This window comes from Suncus etruscus, chromosome 13, assembly GCF_024139225.1.
Source record: "Suncus etruscus isolate mSunEtr1 chromosome 13, mSunEtr1.pri.cur, whole genome shotgun sequence".
NCBI lineage: Eukaryota > Metazoa > Chordata > Mammalia > Eulipotyphla > Soricidae > Suncus > Suncus etruscus.
Window position 1 is genome coordinate 42,667,131 of NC_064860.1, and position 23,501 is coordinate 42,690,631.

Below are 23,501 nucleotides of genomic sequence, written 5' to 3' on the forward strand. Positions count from 1 at the left end.
TGAGGCCTTGCCCAGTGATGCTAAGAAATCACTCCTGGTAATGCTCAAAGACCTTTTGGGATGCTGGGGATTGAATCCACAATAGCTATGTACAAGGCAAGTGCCCTTCCTACTATAATACTATCGTTCTGGCCACTTCATTCCTCCACTTCACTGTTGGGTATCCAAGGGTAAGAATAACTACAGCAAAATCAGAGGTTAGAATCAGGTGCCAAAAATGCACCTTAGGGGTTGGAGAGTTATTACAATGGGGAGGGCTCTTGTCTTGCAATCAGTCTACCTGGGTTCAGTCCTTGGCACCACCAGTAGTGATTCCTGAGTCCAGAGCCAGGAATAACATCTGAAGCACTACCCAGTGTAGCGGAAAAAAAAAAAAAATGCTTAGCTCACTGAAACAGAGCTCATACCCACCCCATAAAATAAGGATGAGGGACATGGGGGAGACAGGGCAAACTGGAGGCCTAACGACATTGGCTGATAGACACTTTGGGGGTAAAGAGTGTGTGGTATTGTGTGCATCAAAACCATGAACGTTCATGCTATTCTAAATATGTAAACCAAACTAAAACAGTGAATTTGGGAGGTTTGAGGAGGGGGTTACAAGGCCAGCCTGGCTTACTCCTGGCTCTGAGATCAGAGATCATTCCTGTCAATGGTATAAAATGCCAGGGACTGAACCCAGTCAGCCGTATCCAAGGCAAATACCTTTCTTGATGAGCTAGCATTTAGGCCCCCTCCAGTGAGCATCATGGCGGGGAGCGAGGGGAGGGACAGGGATTGGGGGCCATACCCAGCAGTGCTCAGGGGTTACTCCTGGCAGGCTCCGAACCATATGGGATGCTGGGGATCAAACCCAGGTCGGTCCCAGGTTGGCGCACAAAGGCAAAAGCCCCTACTACTGAGCATCTCGCTCAGGCCCCCTCCAATGATGTCTTATTCAAACTAAAAACGCCCTTTTCCTAAGCCCCCATTAAAGCAGCCAGGACACACAGACACAAAAAATACGGCTTGAGACCCCCTCCCTGTGCCCAGAGACAAAGACCCTCTCTCCAGTGAGAGATGTGCCAGTACCTGTCAGATGTCCACTCATGGTTTTGTCGTGGCTGTTGAACAACTGTCGGTACTTCAGCCTGGATGACTGGGGAACCGCCCATTCTGCCCCAGGGGGGCCGCTGTGGGAGACAAAGGGGGACAGTCAGAAATGGTCCATTTGTGGTCCATGGTAGAAGAGTGCAGGTAGAGCAGAGAAGGGACCACTGTGGCATTAAGAGTTGGGACTGATCACTCAAGAACTAGGTATTGAAAGGGGATAAAGTGACACCCCTTCAGTAATAAGATTGTAAACCACAGTATCTAAAAAGAAAGGAGAAAGAGGGAGTGGGAGAGAGGGAAGAAAGAAAGGAGAGAGACAAAGAGAGAGAGAAAGAGAGAGAGAGGTGGAAGGAGGAAAATTGGGAACATTAGCGGCAGGAAACGTTCCCTGGTGAAGAGTGTAGGATATTGTATGACTGAAACTCAATCATGAACAGCTTTGTAACTGTATCTCGTGGTGATTCAACTAAAAAATAAACACAAACAAATCAAAATGCCCACAAAAAACTCTTCAAACTGATTGATTTTCACTTACTAGCCACTTTCTAAACACGCTTCCCTGATTTCCTGCTTTTGGGGGGTTATAAACATTCTGTTCAAAGTAGTGGGACTCAGACTAGAGAACTGGGGTCAGCACACCAGGCCAAGCAGTAACATGAGCCTGGGTAGGTATTTTTTTCTACTTGCAGAGGGGGCAGTTCTCTAAATTCACAGTATACCCCTGAGCTGCCTTCAATGGTATGTGTCCATGCACCAAAATGGGCCACTAGGGCCAGAGAGAACGCAGAGCTTGCCTTGCACACACCAGAGCTGGGCTCAGCCCCTGCCACCATACAGTCACAGAGCACAGGCAGGAGTGTCCAGTTTATTAGGGAACAAGGAGATAGTACAAAGAGGGAGGGTAAGACGATTGACTTACACACAGTTAAGCCAAGTTCAATCCTCAGATTCCCACAGGGACACCCTGAACCTACTAGGAGTGATTCCTGAGCACAGACCCTAGAGGAAGCCCTCAGTAGCACTGGATAAGGCCCCCAAAACAAAGTTGTTTATTTTGAATAAATAAAATGTTCAGGGCCTGGAGAGATAGCACAGTGGCATTTGCCTTGCAAGCAGCCGATCCAGGACCTAAGATGGTTGGTTCGAATCCCGGTGTCCCGTATGGTCCCCCGTGTCTGCCAGGAGCTATTTCTGAGCAGATAGCTAGGAGTAACCCCTGAGCACTGCCGGGTGTGACCCAAAAACCAAAAAAATAAAATAAAATGTTCAATTGCACAGAGAAAACCAGAATGTATTTGCTTTTGGTTTGAGACCACACCCAGTGGTGCTTGGAGTTTACAACTGACTCTATGCTCAAGGGATCACTCCTGGCAGGTTTGGGAGACCATAAGGGATGCTAGGGGTCAAACCCAGAGCAACTGTGTGCAAGGCAAGAACCCTCCCCATTGTTCTTTTTTTTTTTTTTGTTTTTGTTTTTGTTTTTGTTTTTGGGCCACACCCGTTTGACGCTCAGGGGTTACTCCTGGCAATGTGCTCAGAAATCGCCCCTGGCTTGGGGGGACCATATGGGACAACGGGGGATCGAACCACGGTCCGTTCCTTGGTTAACGCTTGTAAGGCAGACACCTTACCTCTAGCGCCACCTTCCCGGCCCAACTCCCCATTGTTCTTAAAGGCAATTAGCCCAGATGTACTTTATTGGGGAGGGGGGGAAGCACAGCCAGCAGTGCTCAGAGTTACTCCTGGCTCTGTGCTCAGGAATCATTACTGTCAGGCTCAGGGGAAACATATAGGTGTCAGAGATCGAACCTAGGTCAGCTACATGCAAGGCAAGTGCCCTCCCCACTGTGCTATCATTCCGGGCCCGCACAAATACACTTCTTAAGGGTGATGGTTTCCGGCTGGGAAGCAGCAATGCCCATCCCACACAGGGAGAGTTCCAGGGTCCCAGAGTTGGCACAAAAGCCCAGGAAAAATGGGCTTTCCCCACAGAGGGCAGCTCTTAACCCCCCTCTGCAGTTCCCTTTCACTTCAGGGAAACAAAAGATTGCAGCAGCTCTGGAAGAAACAAAAAAACCTCAAAACAACAACAAAAAAATTAACCTCACACTGTACTTCTGGTCCTTCTCTGCCTGATCCTATAGCCTGTGTGCCCTTCACACAGCATGAAACAGCACCAGATACATGGAAGGAAGCTGCCACCATTCACCTTTTCCTTTTTATATATTTCATTTTTTTTGGGGGGGGGCCACACCCGGCGGTGCTCAGGGATTACTCCTGGCTGTCTGCTCAGAAATAGCTCCTGGCAGGCACGGGGGACCATATGGGACACAGGGATTCAAACCAACCACCTTAGGTCCTGGATCAGCTGTTTGCAAGGCAAACACCACTGTGCTATCTCTCCGGGACCCTTTTATATATTTCTTAATTAAAACACACACACACACACACACACACACACACACACACACACACACACACACACACACACACACACTTACCATGCTCTATTGTGCAGCGAGTAATGAGGAAAAAATTCTCTCATTTTAAACCGACCTTCTGCTCAACCCCACTTCTGCCTGTTTGTCTAGAAGCTACTTATCTTCCTCCTGCACCGGAGAACTGTGAGTGACATGCACAGAAGGGGGGCCCAGATTACACTTGGCACGGCAGTTTCCGCCCAATGCCTGAGACTAGAATGAAGTAAAAACTCAAGAACATGTAAATATAGAGAAGGAAGGAAGGAAGGAAGGAAGGAAGGAAGGAAGGAAGGAAGGAAGGAAGGAAGGAAGGAAGGAAGGGAGGGAGGGAGGGAGGGAGGGAGGGAGGGAGGGAGGGGAGGGAGGGAGGGAGGGAGGGAGGGAGGGAGGGAAGAGAGAGGGGAAAAAAGGAAGGAAAGGAAGAAAAGGAGAAAAAGAAAAATGAAAGAGAAAAGATAAAAGAAAGACAGCAAGAAAATATAGCTAGAAACATCAACTACATGTAAGAAGGCCTAAAGCACAGTTATCTGCACAGCTTCATCCTTGCTAATACCATGTATTCATTCTAATGACAGAAATCAAAATTTTAAGACCGATTTCAAATATCCTGTGCAATAACAGATAAAGCTCAAAAATTCAATATGGGACAGAGAAAGCGAAACAGGGACGTCGGTGTGGGACATTGTATATGTGAATCTCAGCTCTGCTTTCCTGAGCTGTATCCTAGGGGATAAGGGGCATATGGACCGTCTCTACATGTTTGTGTCACTCTCTATTCAGAGATAATGTTGCTGTTCCCAGCCAGGAGAGAGGGGAATGAATGGGAAGGAAGTAGCCTGCATAGCCCCTAGGTAGGGAACTAGAGTGATGGCACAGTGAGAAGGGGCTTGCCTTGCAGGCTAGGTGGGCTGGGTTCAATCCCCGGTACCCTGTATGGTCCCCACAAGCCTGCTAGAAGTGATCCCTGAGCACAGAGGCAGGAGTAAGCCTTGAGCACTGCTGGTGTGCCTCTCTCCCAAAACAAAGGAGCTAAGAATACAAAAAAAAAACAAACAAAAAAACAAAAACAAAAAAAACCCTCAATAAGTGTTCTGCAGCTTAAGATTAAAACCTCAGAGAAGAAGAAAGCAAATAATTGCCTACCACCATTCCAGAACATATGCCTTAGGGGCCAGAGTGATAGTACAATGGGTAGGGCATTTGGCTTGCATGCAGACAACCTAGGTTTGGTCCCTGACACTGCATATAGTTCCCCCAATCCCCCAGGAATGACCCAAGCACAAAGTCAGGAGTAGGCCTGAGCACTGGAAGGGTTGACCCATTTCCTCACCCCCACACCACACTTATCCGCCAAAATATAAAATAGTGTATCTCCAGGCCGGAGTAATAGCACAGCAATAGGACCTTTGCCTTGCATGCTGCCAACCCAGGACAGACCCAGGTTTGATCCCTGGCAACCCATATGGTCCCCTGAGCCTGCCAGGAACGATTTCTGAGCACAGAGCCAGGAGTAACCACTAAGCACTTAATCCCTGAGAACCACTGTGTCTGGCCCCAAAACAAAAGAAATAGTGTATCTCAACTAGGAGGTAGGATATTCTAAGGGGGCCAGAGGGAAAAACGCATAAATGGGGAGGTAGGACAGAAAGAAGGTCCCATGGTACAGGACTAGGGGGCCAGCAAGTAGAACAGGGGAGGATAGGTCCAGAAGGAAATGGGATCAGAGAAGGGCTCGGTGGGAGAGGTTAAAGCACTGCCTTACTATCAAAGCTAAATGTAGCTTATAGTTCCGCCACTGATGGGTTGGGTTTTCTTGCTTCTTTGTTGTTACTATTTTGGTTTTGGGGTTACACTGGCTGTGCTCAGAGGTAACTCCTGGCTCTGCTTTCAGAAATCACTCCTGGCAGGCTTGGAGGACTATACAGGATGCTTGCTGAGAATCGAACCCGGGTCGGCCGTGTGCAAGGCAAATGCCCTCCCTGCTGTGCCGTCACTCCGGTCACTGGCACTAAGATTCTTCCTCATCCACAGCCAAGCAAGAATTGGCAGCTGGTAAGTGAGGAGAGTTTGAGAGGAATTCATATCCACCAGGTACCTGGCATGGAGCTTTGCCACATGTGATTTTCTTAAAATCCTCTGTATTTAAGACAATGAATTATTGATTCTATTCAACACATTCTTCTCTTCAAAGTGGGAAAAAGAACCAACTCCCTTTGGAAGGATTTCAGAGGAACAGGGGACAAGAGGAGACCATCTTCATTCCTATCCTTCTCATTCCCAAAGGTTTGAGCGGTCTACAAAAGAATTTTAAGTGGGGCTGGCAATATCACAGCAGGTAGGGTGTTTGCCTTGCACATGGCCAACCCAGGTTAAACCCCTGGCATCCTGCATCTGCCCCGACCAAGCCTGTCAGGAGTGATTCCCACCGAGTATAGAGCCAGGAGTAAACCCGAGCACTGCTAGGTAAAGGAAGATAAAATTATAAAAATATGAATGTAGGGGCCGGAGAGATAGCACAGCGGCGTTTGCCTTGCAAGCAGCCGACCCAGGATCTTAGGTGGTTAGTTCGAATCCCAGCGTCCCATATGGTCCCCCGTGCCTGCCAGGAGCGATTTTTGAGCGCAGAGCCAGGAGTAGCCCTTGAGCACCACCAGGTGTGGCCCAAAAACCAAAAACCAAAAAAAAAAAAAAAAAGAATGTAAAAAATAGTAAGAAATTAAGATTAGACAGAACATAAAGCAATAAGGTGGCATTAGTTTGTCCAATTTCTGAATGCTTTTCTGACTTCAGAAAAATTGATCTTAAGTTAGAGTTTACTTAGAAAACAACAGGGAGGGCCCGGAGAGATAGCACAGCGGTTGGTTCAAATCCCGGTGTCCCATATGGTTCCCCCCCCTCCCCCCCCCCCCCCCCCCCCCCCCCCCCGTGACTGCCAGGAGCTATTTCTGAGCAGATAGCCAGGAGTAACCCCTGAGCACCGCAGGGTGTGGCCCCAAAACCAAAATTAAAACAACAGGGAAAGGGCCAAAGAGATAGCACAGCCATGCACCTGCTAACCCAGGACAGATCACAGTTCGATCCTCCCTAAGCCAGGAGTGATTTCTGAGTAACCCCAGAGAGTCACGGGGTGTGGCCCAAAAACTAAAAACCAAAGAAAAGAAAACAACTGGGAAAAAGTGAAAGTGAAAACAGATTCAATGAGTACTGATATAGAATTAAAAATAAGGTCAATTTCTGGCTCTCCTTTTCATATTAAAATCTTTATAAAGAGGGCCGGAGAGAGGGGCCGGTGAGGTGGCGCTAGAGGTAAGGTGTCTGCCTTGCAAGTGCTAGCCAAGGAAGGACCGTGGTTCGATTCCCTGGCATCCCATATGGTCCCCCCAAGCCAGGGGCAATTTCTGAGAGCTTAGCCAGGAGTAACCCCTGAGCATCAAACGGATGTGGCCCAAAAAGACAAAAAAAAATAAAATAAAAAAGAGGGCCGGAGAGATAGCATGGAGTAAGGCATTTGCCTTGCATGCAGGAGGATGGTGGTTCGAATCCCGGCATCCCATATGGTCCCTCGAGCCTGCCAGGAGCAAATTCTGAGCATGGAGCCAGGAGTAACCCTTGAGCGCTGCCAGGTGTGACCCAAATATCAAAAAAAAAAAATAATCTTCATATAATTTTCAACGATTAACACAAAATACTTGGAATTATGTTTTCTTACTTTTAAACATTCTGTACTTTATAATTTTCTTAAAAATATAAGGACTTTCGGGCCAGGAGAAATAGCAGAGTGGCGCTTGCCTTGCAAGCAGCCAATCCAGGACCTAAGGTGGTTGGTTCGAATCCCGGTGTCCCATATGGTCCCCCGTGCCTGCAAGGAGCTATTTCTGAGCAGACAGCCAGGAGTAACCCCTGATCAACGCCGGGTGTAGCCCAAAAACCAAAATGAATGAATAAATAAATAATAAATATATAATATATATATATATATATGTATATATATATATATATATATATATATATATATATATAAAAGGACTTTCACAAAATGGTTGATTTATACAATAAACCTTAAAAACTTGCTGGCATTCCCCAGAACTGAGAAAAGTATTGACATTCTACAAAGTAAAAATTTTAGGGACCACAGGCAACTCACTTCCAAATTTACAAGTCAAGGGCCCGAAAAGATCATACAGAAGTTAAGGTGCTGGACTTCCAAGCTGTTGACCTGGGTTTAACCTCCTGATGGTTTCCAAAGTACTGCCAGGAGCGATTCCTGAACACCAAGCCAGGAGTAACCACTGAGCACTGCCAGGTGTTACCGCAAAACAAAACAAAACAACTACAAAAACTCTAATTCACAAGTCATTCAAATAATAACTTTAACCAAACTGCCCAATGAAGACAAACTTACCTCGCCACATCAAAGGATTGTGCCTTCTGTAACTTGGTGTTTAACTGGGACCCTGGACCAGATCTACTAAAGGAAGAACTCTTTGGCAATGTGGCTGCTGTGAAAAAATAAATGTAGAAGAACTTTAGTCCTACAAAGCAAAGAAAATTCCCTGCTAAACACATTCACATGCATTGTCAATGAGTTAGAGGCTGAAAGGATTCTTCCCCCTAACCTCCTCCCAAGACTCCAAAAGACTTAGCAGGCCCTTTCCTTACCCTCTGCCCTCTCAGTGAATAACTAAAAAAATTTCTAGATGCGCTGGTTCCCAAGCAGTCACGTTTATGGTCCTAAGCCGTTTGCATTTTTGTATCCCATGGATGGGATCTGCTCAACAGCCTGAAAATCCAAATGGCATTTGTCTTAACTGCTCTTGGCAATTCCAGCTCTAAGTGCCAAGAAGTCCCAGACTTGCAGACTTGCATTCTTGGCGAGATAACAGGTGACGCCAGGGATGGGCAGCTTTGGTGTCTGATTCTCAATTAGGGGAGGGGAAGGAGAACAGCCTTGAACCTGCCACCTTCCCTGCCTTTGCCTGCACTGCTGCCACTTCTGTCTCCAGTCAGAGAGTGAAAGAGGCAGAGCACGCTGGATTTAGGGCACTCTCAGGGAGTGGGGGCCGGCACCGTGCCAGCCATCACCCCATCTGTACTCTGGGCCACACAGAAAACTGAACCTCGTATGATTGAGAACTCAAAAAGAAAGAGAAAAGGGGGGTTAGAACGGTGGTGCAAGTGGTAGGGCCTTGTAACATGATAACCTAGGATGGACCATGGTTCGATCCCCCAGCATTCCATTTGGTCCCCAAGCCAGGAGTGATTTCTGAGCGCATAGCCAGGAGTAACCCCTGAGCGTCATCAAATGTGGCCCATAAGCAGGGGGGGGGAAGAGAGAGAGAGAGAGAGAGAGAGAGAGAGAGAGAGAGAGAGAGAGAGAGAGAGAGAGAGAGAGAGAGAGAGAGAGAGAGAGAGAGAGAGAGAGAGAAAGAGAATAGTATGTAAGGGCTGTGGCTTCAGAACCCACATCCTAACATCCTGAGAAAACTGACCCAGACAGGGATATGAGATAACACTAAGTCAGTGGTTCTCAAATAGTGGGGCGCCCCCCCCAATTTGAGAACCACTGGGCTAGGGTGATAGAACAGCATGAAGGGCATGCACCTTGTATACGGCTGACCCAAATTCGATCCCCAACATCCCATACAATCCCCTGAGCCTGCCAGGAGTAATTTCTGAATGTAGAGCCAGGGATAATTCGAGTGCCACTGAGTATGGCCCCAAACAAACAATAAAGAAATACAAACTGCTCAAATACTGCCCAGCCATCAGTCACTCTTGATAATAAACTCCTGGCTTTAAGAATCCATTCCCAGGCCCAGAGAAATAGCATAGCGGCGTTTGCCTTGCAAGCAGCCGATCCAGGACCAAAGGTGGTTGGTTCGAATCCTGGTGCCCCATATGGGCCCCCGTGCCTACCAGGAGCAATTTCCGAGCCTGGAGCCAGGAATAACCCCTGAGCACTGCCAGATATGACCCAAAAACAAAAACAAAAAAAAGAACCCATTCCCTTGGGGCTGGAGAGACAGTATGGAGGTAAGGCATAATTTACCTTTCATGCAGAAGGTCATTGGTTCGAATCCCGGCATCCCATTTGGTCCCCTGAGCCTGCCAGGAGCGATTTCTAAGCGTGGAGCCAGGAGTAACCCCTGAGCACTGCCGGGTGTGACACAAACACCCCCCCCCAAAAAAAAAAAAAGAATCCATTTCCTCACCTCTGTGGTACCCAGAGCCCCGGAAGACTGCTTTCTTGTCCCCCTCTCTAGCCTAGTTTATGCACCTAAGTACGCGGAGAATATTGCCAACGTAGAGCCCTGCAGAGAGTCAACTCCACCATCCCTTCAGCCAGAGGTGAGCTCAAGAGATGGCAAGAAGGCAGAAACAAACCAAGGGCCACAGATCACCTACCAGGATGTGCAAAGGCCGCGAGGGGCTGGATCACAGGGGGTGCCCCATTGGCCAGGGGAGGCACTGCTGCTGGGGGAACGGAGGAAACGAGGGGTGGAGACATTCCCACGACTGGAATGGAGCCCATTGGCACCGGAGCCACAGCTGTGAGGGGTGGTATGCTGGCGATGCCGCCGATGCCTAGGGAGGGAAAAGCACAAAACAAAATAGCTATCATCACACGGTTCTCAGAGCTCTAGTCTCTCTCTGATCTCTATTTTTAATTTTGGGTCACAACTGGCGATGCTCAGGGGTTACTCCTGGCTCTGCACTCAGATATACCTCCTGACAGTACCCAGGAGACCATATGGGATGCCAGGGATTGAACTGGAGTTTGCTGCATGGAAGGCCAATGTTCTGTGTGTTGAACTATCACTCTGGCCATCTGACTCCTACTTTTTACATATCCTTTTATTTAGTCAGTTATTAGTGTTAGAGCAACCTGTTTCTTCTCTGCTGGTGCTTGTCACTCATGGGACTGGAAGTACCTTTAGTTTGAAGCACCTTTTGGATTAGTCCCTTACCCACCTGTTCTCTACCCCAGGGGGTGGTCTTTCACTTCCTAATAGAGACCTAATAAAAGAAACTAACTGCTTTTAGTTTCTTTTCCACAGCTAGGTTGTTTGTCTGCAGTTATCTCAGTCTACTGACAGATAACTTGTGGTGGAAGTTCCTGAACCTGTATTATCTCCCTAACCATGTGTGGATTATTTACTGTGTTGCTTTCAAACCCATGTTCCCTAATTCCCCCAGGACTAGGGCATGAGCCTTCTGTTTCAATTAGTATTGTTTTTGAATTTGGGGACATACCCAGCAGTGCTACGGTTTACTCCTGGCTCTGTACTTGTGAATTACTCCGGGCAGAGCTTGGGGACCCAGGGGTGCCGGAGATTGAACTTGGTCAGCTGTGTTGCATGGCAAGCACCCTCCCTGCTGTATTAAGTCTTTAGTCCCAACTTTCTTTTAATTTCAGATATATTGCTCCAATGGGGTATCTCTTCAGCTGCTTTTTCTCATCCCTTAAAATGACTTTTTCTTTTATTTCTCCTTCTTTTTTGTCACCTTAGCTGGGAAGATTCAGAATTCGACTCATTTTATCTTTCAGGACATGTATCCCCTTATTTATTTTATTTTATTTTTGGTTTTTGGGTCAGTCACACCTGGCAGTGCTCAGGGGTTACTCCTGGCTCAAAGCTCAGAAATCGCTCCTGGAAGGCTCAGGGGACCATATGGCAGATTCGAACCACCGACCTTCTGCATGAAAGGCAAACACCTTACCTCCATGCTATCTCTCCAACCCTATATCCCCCCCCCCTTTTTTTTTTTGGTTTTTGGGCCACACCCAGCGGTGCTCAGGGGTTACTCCTGGCTGTCTGCTCAGAAATAGCTCCTGGCAGGCATGGGGGACCATATGGACACCGGGATTCGAACCAACCACCTTTGGTCCTGGATCGGCTGCTTGCAAGGCAAACACCACTGTGCTATCTCTCCAGGCCCATATCCCCTTATTTTTAAAAAAGTATCTAAGAGCTGGTTTTAAAATAGTAGGTTGCTGGAGCAAAAGTGATAGGACAGCAGGAGGGCACCTGCCTTTCATGTAGTCAACTTGAGCTCTATCCCTGGCATCCCATTTGGTCCCCAGAGGCCAAAAGGAATGGATTGCAGAGCCCGGAGCAACCAATGAGAATTGCAAGGTGTAGCCCCATAACAACAACAACAACAAAGTAGGTTTCGGGGGACAGAGAAGTAGTGGCAGAATTAAGGCACATGCCATATATGGTGCCAACCAAGTCCACACCACAAAATATTGAATGATTTCCTGAGTGTTGCCAGTGTGGCTTACTTACCCCCAAGTAACCGATGCTCCCAGGCCTGAGCATCATTTGGGAAACTCTCCCCTCAAAAAAGTAAATTTCTAGAGAGTATCCTGGTCCATAGGGCTATTACTCTTTTTGGGGGCCACACCCAGTGGCATTCAGGGGTTACTCCTGGCACTCGGGATCAAACCCGGGTCCTTTCCGGGTTGGCTACAGGTGGGCCATGTGCAAGGCAAACACCCTACCCCTATGCTAATGCACAGGCCCCTGGGACTATTACTCTTTTTTTTTTTTCTTTTGTTTGTTTTTGGGTCACACCTGGCAGAGCTCAGGGGTTACTCCTGGCTCTATGCTTAGAAGCTTAGAAATTGCTCCTGGCAGGCTTGGGGGACCATATGGGATGCCGGTATTTGAACCAACATCCTTACGCATGCAAGGCAAACGCCTTACCTCCATGCTATTTCTCTGGCCCCAGGGACTCTTTATTTTTAATTACTTTTTATTCCCCCTAATTACAATATAAGTACAATTGGCTACTTTTATTTATTTTGGGGGTTGACAGTGTTTGAGTTTGGAGAACATCTAGCCATGCTTAGGGCTCATTCCTGGCTTTGCACTCAGAGCTCACTCCTGGCAGTGCTCAGGGGCATCTTAGCAGACCAGCACAGTGTAAGGTCAGGTTCTGCCTGCCAGAAGCTCTTTCTGATGTCACACAAGCTCTCCTCCACCTGGTTCCTACTTCAGGCCACTATGCTCTATATTTAGAAAACTGCCTTGGGATATTCCCAGCAGCTGCCTCTTTCCACTGGAAGATGAAGCCCTCCCTACCTGGTCTAGCCCCAAGCCTGGCCTTCAGAGGCTCTGTCATCTGAGCTCTCTGGGGACCTCACCTTCCACTGTTCTCTGTATGGAAACCAAGGCACATGTGCCCCACTCCCCCAAAGTATTTATTTTTCCCAGACTGTCCCCTCTGACAAGAAGCTGGGGGATGGGGGAGACAGGAGCCCAGAGGTCTGGCTCACAATCATAGGGACAGGACACCCTAGGACAGCAAAATGCCAGCTTCATCCAGTGAGAGCACGCAGCCCTCTGGCTAAGGAGATATCAGGGGGGAAAGCACTTGCCATGTACGTAGTCAAGCCCAGTCCATCCCTGACACTGCATCAGGTCCCCAGAGCCCTGCTAGGAGTGAGCCCTGAGTGCAGAGATGATGTGACACAAAAACACCAAACAACCCCCCAACTAAAAGAAAAAAACAAGGCAGTACTCTGGTGTCTGTCCTGACCCTTACCTCTGCAAATCGAATCAAAAAACCCTAAAATAAACAAATAAATAAACAGATGCCCTCCGGGATCACTGAAAGTAAAAGAAGAATCTGTGGGCCGGAGAGATAGCATGGAGGTAAGGCATTTACCTTTCATGCAGAAGGTCATCGGTTCGAATCCCGGCATCCCATATGGTCCCCCGTGCATGCCAGGAGCAATTTCTGAGCCTGGAGCCAGGAAAAACCCCTGAGCACTGCCGGGTGTGACCCAAAAACCACAAAAAAAAAAAAAGAAGAAGAATCTGTAATACATGAGGCCAGAGCGGTGGCGCAAGTGGTAGGGCATTTGCCTTGCAAGAGGCTGACCTAAGACAGACCTCGGTTCGATTCCCCCGGCATCCCACATGGTCCCCTAAGCCAGAGGTGATTTCTGAGTGTATTCACGTGTAAACCCTGAGCATTACCAGGTGTGGTCCAAAAACAAAAAACAAAAACAAAAACAAAACAAAAATGCAGTAAAGGGGCCGAGAAGGTGGCGCTAGAGGTAAGGTGTCTGCCTTGCAAGCGCTAGCGTAGGACGGACCTCGGTTCGATCCCCCGGTGTCTCATATGGTCCCCCAAGCCAGGGGCGATTTCTGAGCGCATAGCCAGGAGTAACCCCTGAGCGTCAAACGGGTGTGGCCCAAAAACCAAAAAAAAAAAAAAATGCAGTAAAGCAGCAGCATATGGCAAAGCTCAAGCAGACATTGGTATCTCCAACCCGGATTCCAAGGTCACTCTCCTCTCTGCACCACCTCCCACCAGAGAATCCTTATTTTGCAAAGAGACCATATGGCCTCCCTGGATTTCCCAATGCTACCTGGGAGGGCGCGGGTTGCAGATGTGGTAGAAGAAAGGAGAAAAGACTCCCTTCCCATTTTTTTTTGGTTTTTGGTTGTTGGGCCACACCTGGCAGTTTGTTCTCAGGGACCCTATAGAATGCCAGAAATCAAACCAGAGTCAGTCAGCTGTGTATATAAGGCAAACCAGCTGTACTGGCCCAGCAGAAATAAGTCTTCTTTTTTGTTGCTGTTTTTTGTGTTTTTTTTGGGGGAAGGGGTCTGGAAGGGTTTTTTGTTTGCTTGTTTTTTGTTTTCCTGCTCAGAAATCACTCCTGGCAGGCTCAGGGAACCATATGGGATGCTGGGGATCAAACCCAGGTAGGCCACATGCAAGGCAAACAACCTACCCACTGTGCTATTGTTCCAGCACCAAATAAAACATTTAAAGTGGAGACACCCATTTCTCACAAGACTTAAGACTTACCGAATGCCGGGGCACCAGGAAGAGCCACGGGTTGCTGCTTCATGACAGGGGGCAGAGCTGAAGGGAGCTGGTAGCCCTGGAGCTTTAACTTGATGAGCTTCATGGCAATGGAGAACTCCATCTGGTCCATCCTCCCATCGTTATTCATGTCGGCCAATGCCCTGCAAACCAAGACAAGGACTTTAGCGCCACCCTCAAACAGCCTGGCCCCCTCCTGCCTCCCAATCCACAGTAGCAGTTCTCTCAGGCCCTCAGAGCACAGGGTAAAACCCCACCCTCTTTCCCAAGCTGGAGGGAAGAAAAGGGAAAGCTAGGTCTAGTTTCCTAGAAATAAAGAATACTTGTTTTGCTTTGTTTTCCTGGTTGTTTGTGGTTTTGATGTTGTTATTATTGTTTTGGACCACATTAAGCGATGCTCAGGTGTTACTCCTGGCTCTGCACTCAGGAATCATTCCTGAGAGAACATTCAGGAGAACAGAAAGATCTAACCCGGGTTAGCACCAAGCAAGGCAAGCATCCTCCCAGCTATACTATAGGGCTCCAGTCCCCAAAGGGTTCCATTTTCAGCCAGAGGGTCAAGGATTGTTCTTAGGACCTTAAACAAAGGGTTTCTTTCTAATGTGATGAAAACTGCCTAAAAATAGGCCATGGTGAAAGTGGCACGACTCTATGAATCACCAAAAGCCCATTAACTCTCCACTTTTAAAGGGGGCAAGTTATGTCACCATGAGGCTGTTAGGGGAAGGAAAAAAAAGTATTTAGAAATAGTATTTCTAGAAATACTTGGTTAATTGCATCACAGCTCCTACCTGGGGTTCTAGAAACTGTCCCGTGGAGACATGACATGCTATTTTGAAGACAAGCACTCCGGAGCCTCTCAAGCTGCTAAGAGTTAATCAAACAGGCTTTACAAATGTGTTTTCTGTTTGAGAGTGGCCTGGCCCTGGGCTGGAGTGGTCTAGGGCAACTTCCCATCAAACCTTTTTCTCTCCCAAAGCAACTGAACAAACAGGAAAAAAAAAATGGGTTTTGGGCCCGGAGAGATAGCATAGCAGCGTTTGCCTTGCAAGCAGCCGATCTAGGACCAAAGGTGGTTGGTTCGAATCCCGGTGTCCCATATGGTCCCCCGTGCCTGCCAGGAGCTATTTCTGAGCAGACAGCCAGGAGTAACCCCTGAGCACCACCAGGTGTGGCCCAAAAACAAACAAAACAAAACAAAAAATGGGGTTCAGCTTGCAATGAGAACTCATCCCATGCAAATCCAAACTGCATTCTCCATGAATGACCCAACCTTCCGCAGGAAAAATGCTTACTGAGAGTTCTTTTTGTCTACATACATATTGAAAACTCAAGGATGTGTGTCTTTTCAAGACAAAACAAAACATTTCTCAGGGGCCAAAAAGAGAGTGTATAGGGCTCTTGCTTGCACACAGATGACCCAAGTTCAATCCATGGCACCACACATAGTTGCCCAAACACTGCCAGGAGTGATCCCTGAGTGCAGAGACAAGAGTAAGCACTAAACACTATGAGGTATAGCCTGAAAATTTTTTTAAAAAGTAATGTATTCTCACTTGAAACTTAATTAACTCACTTAACTTAATAGGACAGCTATTCCAATTAAAATCCCACACTAGCAAATTTTTCAAGGAGGCACACCCAAATCATGTGCAAAACAGAAAACAGAGTTTTGGAGAAAAGCAACTTGAGGGTGGCAGGGGGAGGACGGAAAAGAAGGAGAGAGGAGAGGAGAGGGGAGGGGAGAGGAGGGAAGGAGAGGAGGGAAGGAGAGGAGGAGGAGAAGGAGGAGAGAGAGAGAGAGAGAGAGAGAGAGAGAGAGAGAGAGAGAGAGAGAGAGAGAGAGAGAGAGAGAGAGAGAGAGAGAGAGAATATGTGAAACACAATAAAAGAAAAGACATGTAATAAAAAAGAAAAGTACAGCCCTGGGACCAGGGAGATAGTACAGGGTTTAAAGCATTTGCCTTGGGGTAGGAGAGATACTAAAGCAGGTAAGACTTTTGCCTTGAGTGCAGTCAGTCCAGGTTCACTCCTCTGAATCAGATATGGTCTCCTGAGCCCACGAGGAGTAATTCGTGGGCATTGCTGGATGTGCCTTCATACCCACAAAAATATGGGTATTGTCTTGCACATAGCAGACTCCAGTTTAATTCTCCTGAAAACTACCAGGAGTGATCCTGCTGTATAGAGCAAAGAGTACGCCCTAATCAGCACCACACACAGAAACAAAAAATATAAACAAATTCAGAAAGAATTTTTGTTTTTTGTTTTTTGGGTCACATCTGGTGGTGCTCAGGGGTTACTCCTGGCTATTCATTCAGAAATGACTCCTGGCTAGCTCAGGGGACCATATGAGATGCCAGGTTTCGAACTACCGTCAGTCCTGGACTGGTTGCGTGCATGGCAAGTGCCTTACTGCTGTGCTATCTCTCTGGCCCCTCAGGAAAAATTTAAACTTGAGTTTGAAAGCCAGAGTGATAGTACAGTCGTAGGGCATTTGCCTTGCATGTGGCAGACCCAGAACTGGGTTTGATCCCCAGCATCCCATATGGTTCCCTGAGCCTGCCAGGCGTGATTTCTAAATGTAGAGACAGGAATAACGAATGCGGCCAGGTGTGGCCCCAAAACCAAAACAAACTTGAATATAACCAGAGAGATAGAGTACAAAGAATAGAGAACTTGCCTTGCACTCAGTGGACAGTAGACTCAGTCCACCAAGCACTATAGAAAATAATCTCTGGGGGCCGGAGAGATAGCATGGAGGTAAGGCGTTTGCCTTTCATGCAGGAGGTCATCGGTTCGAATCCCGGCGTCCCATATGGTCCCCCATGCCTGCCAGGAGCAATTTCTGAGCCTGGAGCCAGGAATAACCCCTGAGCACTGCCGGGTGTGACCCAAAAACCAAAAAAAAAAAAAAAAAAAAAAAGAAAATAATCTCTGAGCACAGCCGAGTGTGACCCAAAAGTACAAAATAAAATAAAAACTATACAAGTCAACACTACTGAACAGGAAATGAAACCCCAGGGTTACAGGAAATTCCTTTGGCCACGGGAGCACCTCCAGCTGTTCTGGTCTGCCCTGAGCACTGCAGCCCCGATTTTCATAGGGGTCATTGGTCCTCCAGTTCCAACAAACTCTCTTAGTCATATCCTTTGCCAGCTTCTCCAATTAGCCAAATGCCTTTTCCTCATAGTTATAAGAGCTTGAGGTATTTTACATTATGATGCCATTTCTCTCTTAGTTGGTAAGAAATTTCTTTCCTTTTTTTTGGTTTTTGTTTTTGATTCACACCTGGTGATGCATAAGGGTTACTCCTGGCCATCCTAGGTCAGCTGTGTGCAAGACAAATGCCCTACCACTGTGCCACCGCTCTGGCCCCTCTTTTAAAAAAAAAAACAAAAAAACGAAAAACAAGATGGTTTCCATTGAACAAAACTTCTGTAGATAGATGCAGGGTGAGAGTGAATGGAAGAAACGTGTGTAAAGAGAGTACAAGTTTGAAAGAGTGAGAGATCAAGCAAGCAAAATGGTATAAGACATTTGTTGTTCACACACACACACACACACACACACACACACACAAGAAGTGCTGGAGAGAACAAGTCCAAATATTATTTTTTAAGTGAGTTTGTTCTTTTTAGTTTGTTTCTGGGCCATACCCAGTGGTGCTCAGGGGTTACTCCTGGCTCCGCTCTTAGTAATCGCTCCTGGCAGGCTTGGGAGACCATAGGGGATGCCAGGAAATCAAACCCAGGTTCATCCTGGGTTGGCTGCATGCAAGGCAAGTGCCCTGCCACTGTGCTATCTCTCCAGCCCCTCCATATAATTTCTGACTCTTTTCTGTATTGTTGAGTATCGAGTCCCAGGGCCTCACATATGCAAGACCAGTTCTGTTACCTACACCCAATGCCTGGCCCACTCCATTAATTCCTTATGCAGGGCAAAAATTCTACCATTCGAGGTGTGAGTGTAGGGGTCCTACTAAATGGGCCTGGGGCCCACCAGTCATTCTCAGCCACTGGGGCTGACAACTCAGTGCAAGGATCCAAGGATACATCATTACTCAGGGTCTAGGATAGGAGCAGTGAGGACCTCCCAGATCACATCCAAGGTCTCTGTCAGAGGTCACCAGAGCTGTACCCAGAGATGGGGGAGGGACCATGTGGTGGCAGGAATGGAGACACTATACTTCCCCCTGGCCTCTCTCCTCTCCTTTTCTTTTCACCCTCAGCATACTAGGCCCAGGCTGGGAAAACAATCTACGATGGCAATGCCAAAAAGATGCAAAAGCTCTTCCTGGCACCTTCTTGGTCACCAGACAAGTTCCAGGAAGATGGATCATCTCTGGCCACTGCTGGCGTCTGACATAGGACACGGTGATCCGAGTGGGTCCTCTGAGATGGGAAGGTCTCCTGCACCAGAGACTGGATTGGGTGGAAGGGAGCCTCTAAGTACTGTGAGTCAACTTCAGTCTTTTTTTTTTTTTTTTTTTTTTTTGGTTTTTGGGCCACACCCGTTTGACGCTCAGAGGTTACTCCTGGCTATGTGCTCAGAAATCGCCCCTGGCTTGGGGGGACCATATGGGACGCCGGGGGATCGAACCGCGGTCCTTCCTTGGCTAGCGCTTGCAAGGCAGACACCTTACCTCCAGCGCCACCTACCCGGCCCCTCAACTTCAGTCTTAGCATCACTAAGTGAGCTCAAAGTTCTGAATGGACCCAAACAAGGGAAGATCGCTAAACACAAAACCCAGTGGGTTAGGTTTCTGGGAGTTTCTGAATGGAGGAGGGAGAGAGAGAGAGAGAGAGAGAGAGAGAGAGAGAGAGAGAGAGAGAGAGAGAGAGAGAGAGAGAGGAGAGAGAGAGTTAGGTCAAGAATAGGTAGACATGGGCCCAAAGAGATAGCACAGCGGTGTTTGCCTTGCAAGCAGCCAATCCAGGACCTAAGGTGGTTGGGTTCGAATCCTGGTGTCCCATATGGTCCCCCATGCCTGCCAGGAGCTATTTCTGAGCAGACAGCCAGGAGTAACCCCTGAGCACCACCGGGTGTGGCCCAAAAACAAAAAAAAAAGAAAAAGAAAAAAAGAATAGGTGGACAGATACAGAGAAATGAGGGACAGGTCTAACATCTTGGCTCAAAACTTCTGGCTTCTCAGATGACTAACATGGAATCAATTAACATTTAAGAATCAAACCTGGGCTGAGAGGCCAGAGCAATGGGGAGGACTTTTGCCTTGCATAAAGCCAATCTGGGTTTGATCTCCAGCATCCCGTTTGGTCCCTTGAGCACCACCAGGAGTGATTCCAGAGTACAGAGCCAAGGAGTAACCTCTGAACACTGCTGAGTGTCACTCTACCCCCCCAACACCCCCAAGTAATTAAAAATAAAAGGGCTGGAAAGCTAGTTCAGGATTAAGGTACTCGCCTTGCACCCAAATTTGACCCCCCCCCCCAGAACAGCAGGAAGTCTGCCAAGCATCATCAGGAGTGATCCCTGGGCAGAGAGAGAGAAAGAGAGAGCCACAAATAAATGCTGAGCACAACTGGCTGTGGCCCCAAAAAGTAATCCAGAGAGAAGAGAGAGCTTCAACAAGCCTATTCCTCTTTCCAGCAAAAGGGGTGTGGTGTTTTCAAGGCAGACCAGCAGACCACACACTCCCGGAAACCACACAAGATAAGTCTGAGAGGGAAGGAAAAGAATTTCGTCAGGTCAGCTCTCTCTCTCTCTCTCTCTCTCTCTCTCTCTCTCTCTCTCTCTCTCTCTCTCTCTCCCCTCCCTCCTTCCTTCTCTTTCTTTCTTTCTTTCTTTCTTTCTTTCTTTCTTTCTTTCTTTCTTTCTTTCTTTCTTTCTTTCTTTCTTTCTTTCTTTCTTTCTTTCTTTCTTTCTTTCTTTCTTTCTTTCTCTTCCTTCCTTCCTTCCTTTCTCTCTCTCCTCTCTCCTCTCTCCTCTTCTTCTTCTTCTTCTTCTTCTTCTTCTTCTTCTTCTTCTTCTTCTTCTTCTTCTTCTTCTTCTTCTTCTTCTTCTTCTTCTTCTTCTTCTTCTTCTTCTTCTTCTTCTTCTTCTCTCTCTCTCTCTCTCTCTCTCTCTCTCTCTCTATATATATATATATATATTGGTTTTTGGGTTATGCCCGGCAGTGTTCAGGGGTTACTTTTGGCTCTACGCTCGGAAATCACCCCTAGCAGGCATAGGGGACCTTTTGGAATGCTGGGATTCAAACCACCGTCCCTCTGCATGTAAGGCAAATATCTTACTTCCATATCTTACTCTCTGGCCCTGTCAGCTCTTATTTATAAATTGTAAAGTTACAATTTGAAAGGGCCATAGAGCTGAACAGGACTAAGGATTTGGCTGTCAAACCACCTGCTCAGAGACCAACTCTCTCCTTCACTGTCTCAGCTGGCCCGAGACTCTGCTTTGAGAAAAGGGACTCGTGGAAACTTGTTTTCTTTTTCCCCCAAAGAACAACTCCTGATTGCTGTCCAATTTATTTCACAAAATGCCAGGAAGAAAGAAAAAAAAAAAAGACAAAGTAGAAAATAAATTTGGGGGGGGGGTGGGGTTTGGGCCATACCCAGGGGTTACTATGACTCTGTGTTCAGAAATTACTCCTGGCAGACTCAGGGACCATATGGGTTGCAAGGGATTGAATCTGGGTCAGATGCGTGTGAAAGGCAAAAGGCTATCCCTCTCCCCACCCCAGCAGAATTGATCCAATTTGTTTTCTTTTAATCTGGCTTTATGCTTTGGCCACACACAGTGGTACTCAGGGCTTACTCCTGGCTCTGTGCTCAGAGGACCATACCTGGTGCAAGGGATCGAACCCAGCTAAATGCCTTGCCCACAGTATTATCTGTTTTACCCCAATTGGTTTTCTTAGTAAACATTTTCACTAATCAGTCACACTGGAAGCGCTCAAAGGGCTGGTGCACACAGCATGAGAGAGGCCCAGAACGCATCTCTGGCACTGCAAGGTCACATGAATATGTCCACGTGTGGCCCTAAACCAAACAAACCAAGAAAAAGAAGCAACTGAAGAGTCCTGGGGATGACTTTGCATATGCAAACCAAACTCAATCCACAGTATAACAGGGTCTCTTGAGCACTGCCAGGGGCAACTACAGATCACTGAACTAAGAATAACCTCCAAAGTACTAAGGGTGTCTCCCCCCATTACACTTCCCTCCATCCGACACACACATACACAAAGAAAAAAAATAATTTAGTCCACTTAGCTAGAAACTGAGAGACCAGAGCAAAAGCACAGCAAGTAGACACTTGACTTGCACATGGCTGGCCCGGGATTGATCCCTGGCATCCCATATGCCCTCCCCACCCCCAGCTGCCAGGAGTGATTCCTGAGCACAGAGCTAGAAGTCACCCCTGAGCATCACCGAGTGTGACCCTTATAAACAAAAAGAAGAAACGTGAGCAGTTATTTTTCTGGAGCATCAATTTATGAATGAATCTTTCTAGATAGAGTCCAAAACCAGCAGAACTCAGGGGAGGAAGTTACACCTGGGGAAGGAAAATTCCAAGGATCCTGCTAAGGGTGTGAGATTCCATCACCCCACAGAAAACAAAGCTAAGGAGGAGCCGAAGGAGCTTAAAATCATCAGTGGCGCCAGCATCTCTTTTTGCACTAGATACAGAGGCTTAGGTATCTGTCACATAGGTCAGCACTCTCATACTTACTTCAATTTTATCTTAAAAGTAATGAAAAAAAAAAAAGACACCAACAACACTCGGCTCTCTTGATTTCCCACACTTACTGGAGATCAGAGAAGTCAGGAAGAGAAGGGCAGTGGAGGCATCTCACAGTGTGAGACCCCAGAAAAAGCAATAGACAGGCAAAGAGAAAAGAAACTAAAGCGCAAGCGCACGCACACACACACAGTACGTACACACACACACACACAAAGAGAAAAGAAACTAAAGCGCAAGCGCACACACACACACACACACACACACACACACACACACTACAGGATGGGGCCAGGGCATAGCACGAGATTCGATCCCCAGCATTCCACAGAGTCCCCTGAGCCTGCCAGGAGTGATTCCTGTGTGAAGAGCCAGCAGTAATGCCTGAGCACTGCCTGGTGTATCCCCAAAACAAAACAAAACAAAACAAAACAAACAAAGGCAACAGAGTAGAATCTGATATTCTTCAATTCCAATTCCAATGTAATGCAGGCAGGAATAAAGGTTTAAATGCCCCAAGAACACATAGCAATTTCAGAACATAGCAAATAATTTTCATCCTGATAAGCTGTGCTGGAAGGCAGTAAGAACCAAGTTGAAGGCTGAAGTGATAGCACAGCGGGTAGGGCATTTGCTTTGCATGCGGCCTACCCAGGACAGACCCAAGTTCCATCCCCGGAATCCCATATGGTAGGTCCCCCAACCGTGCCAGAAGTGATTTCTTAGTGCAGAGCCAGGAATAACCCCTGAGCTCTGCTGGGTATGGCCCAAACCAATCCCCAAAGAAAAAGGAACCAAGTCAACCATTCTGCATTCCCACCTAATGGGTAAGTAAGTCCCAAGGCATAAGGCTTAAAGGGTGAAAGTTCACGGGAGAGCCAGGTTATAGCCCCAGCACCACTTGTCCTGGAGTGGCAGAGGGGAGAGACACCCCCAACTCCTACCATCACCAAAACAACAAATCCAAGACCACCAAGTTATTTGATCATTAAGGAAGACAAGAAAAGAGATGGATGACCCAGTGGAAGTGGTTCCCATCCTAGGGTTTTGTTTTGAGAGCCAGTGACAGGCCCTTTCCATACAGTTTCTCTGAAAAGTATCCCAAACCACTGTAAGGAAAAATACCCTAAATCTCCCATTTCCTAGATGAGAAAACAAGAGTGTAGACAGGCAATACGAGTTCCAAAGCACACATGGAAAGCAAGACTGGGAAATCCCACAGAGGCCTGGCCAGTAGTCATGCTTCCACAGTACTCATCAGTCTGGGGAAATGGAGTTTTGCTATAGGAACAGGATGTTTTTGACAGGAAATGTGGCTTCAGCATGGCTCCCCAAATGCCTAAATCAACCCTTTCAGCCTCTCTACTTTTTTTTCTG

The 23,501-nt window shown here is 47.4% G+C and overlaps 1 protein-coding gene across 1 annotated transcript in view; it reads right to left on the bottom strand.

Annotated features, from left to right (window-relative positions):
* The window catches only part of ITSN1 (intersectin 1), a 229,022-nt gene that overhangs the window by 123,036 nt on the left and 82,485 nt on the right, over positions 1-23,501 (bottom strand). Inside the window, 4 exon segments of the mRNA XM_049785739.1 lie at positions 1,072-1,172; positions 7,975-8,071; positions 9,978-10,157; positions 14,403-14,563. Coding sequence (XP_049641696.1) covers positions 1,072-1,172; positions 7,975-8,071; positions 9,978-10,157; positions 14,403-14,563 — 539 coding nt within the window.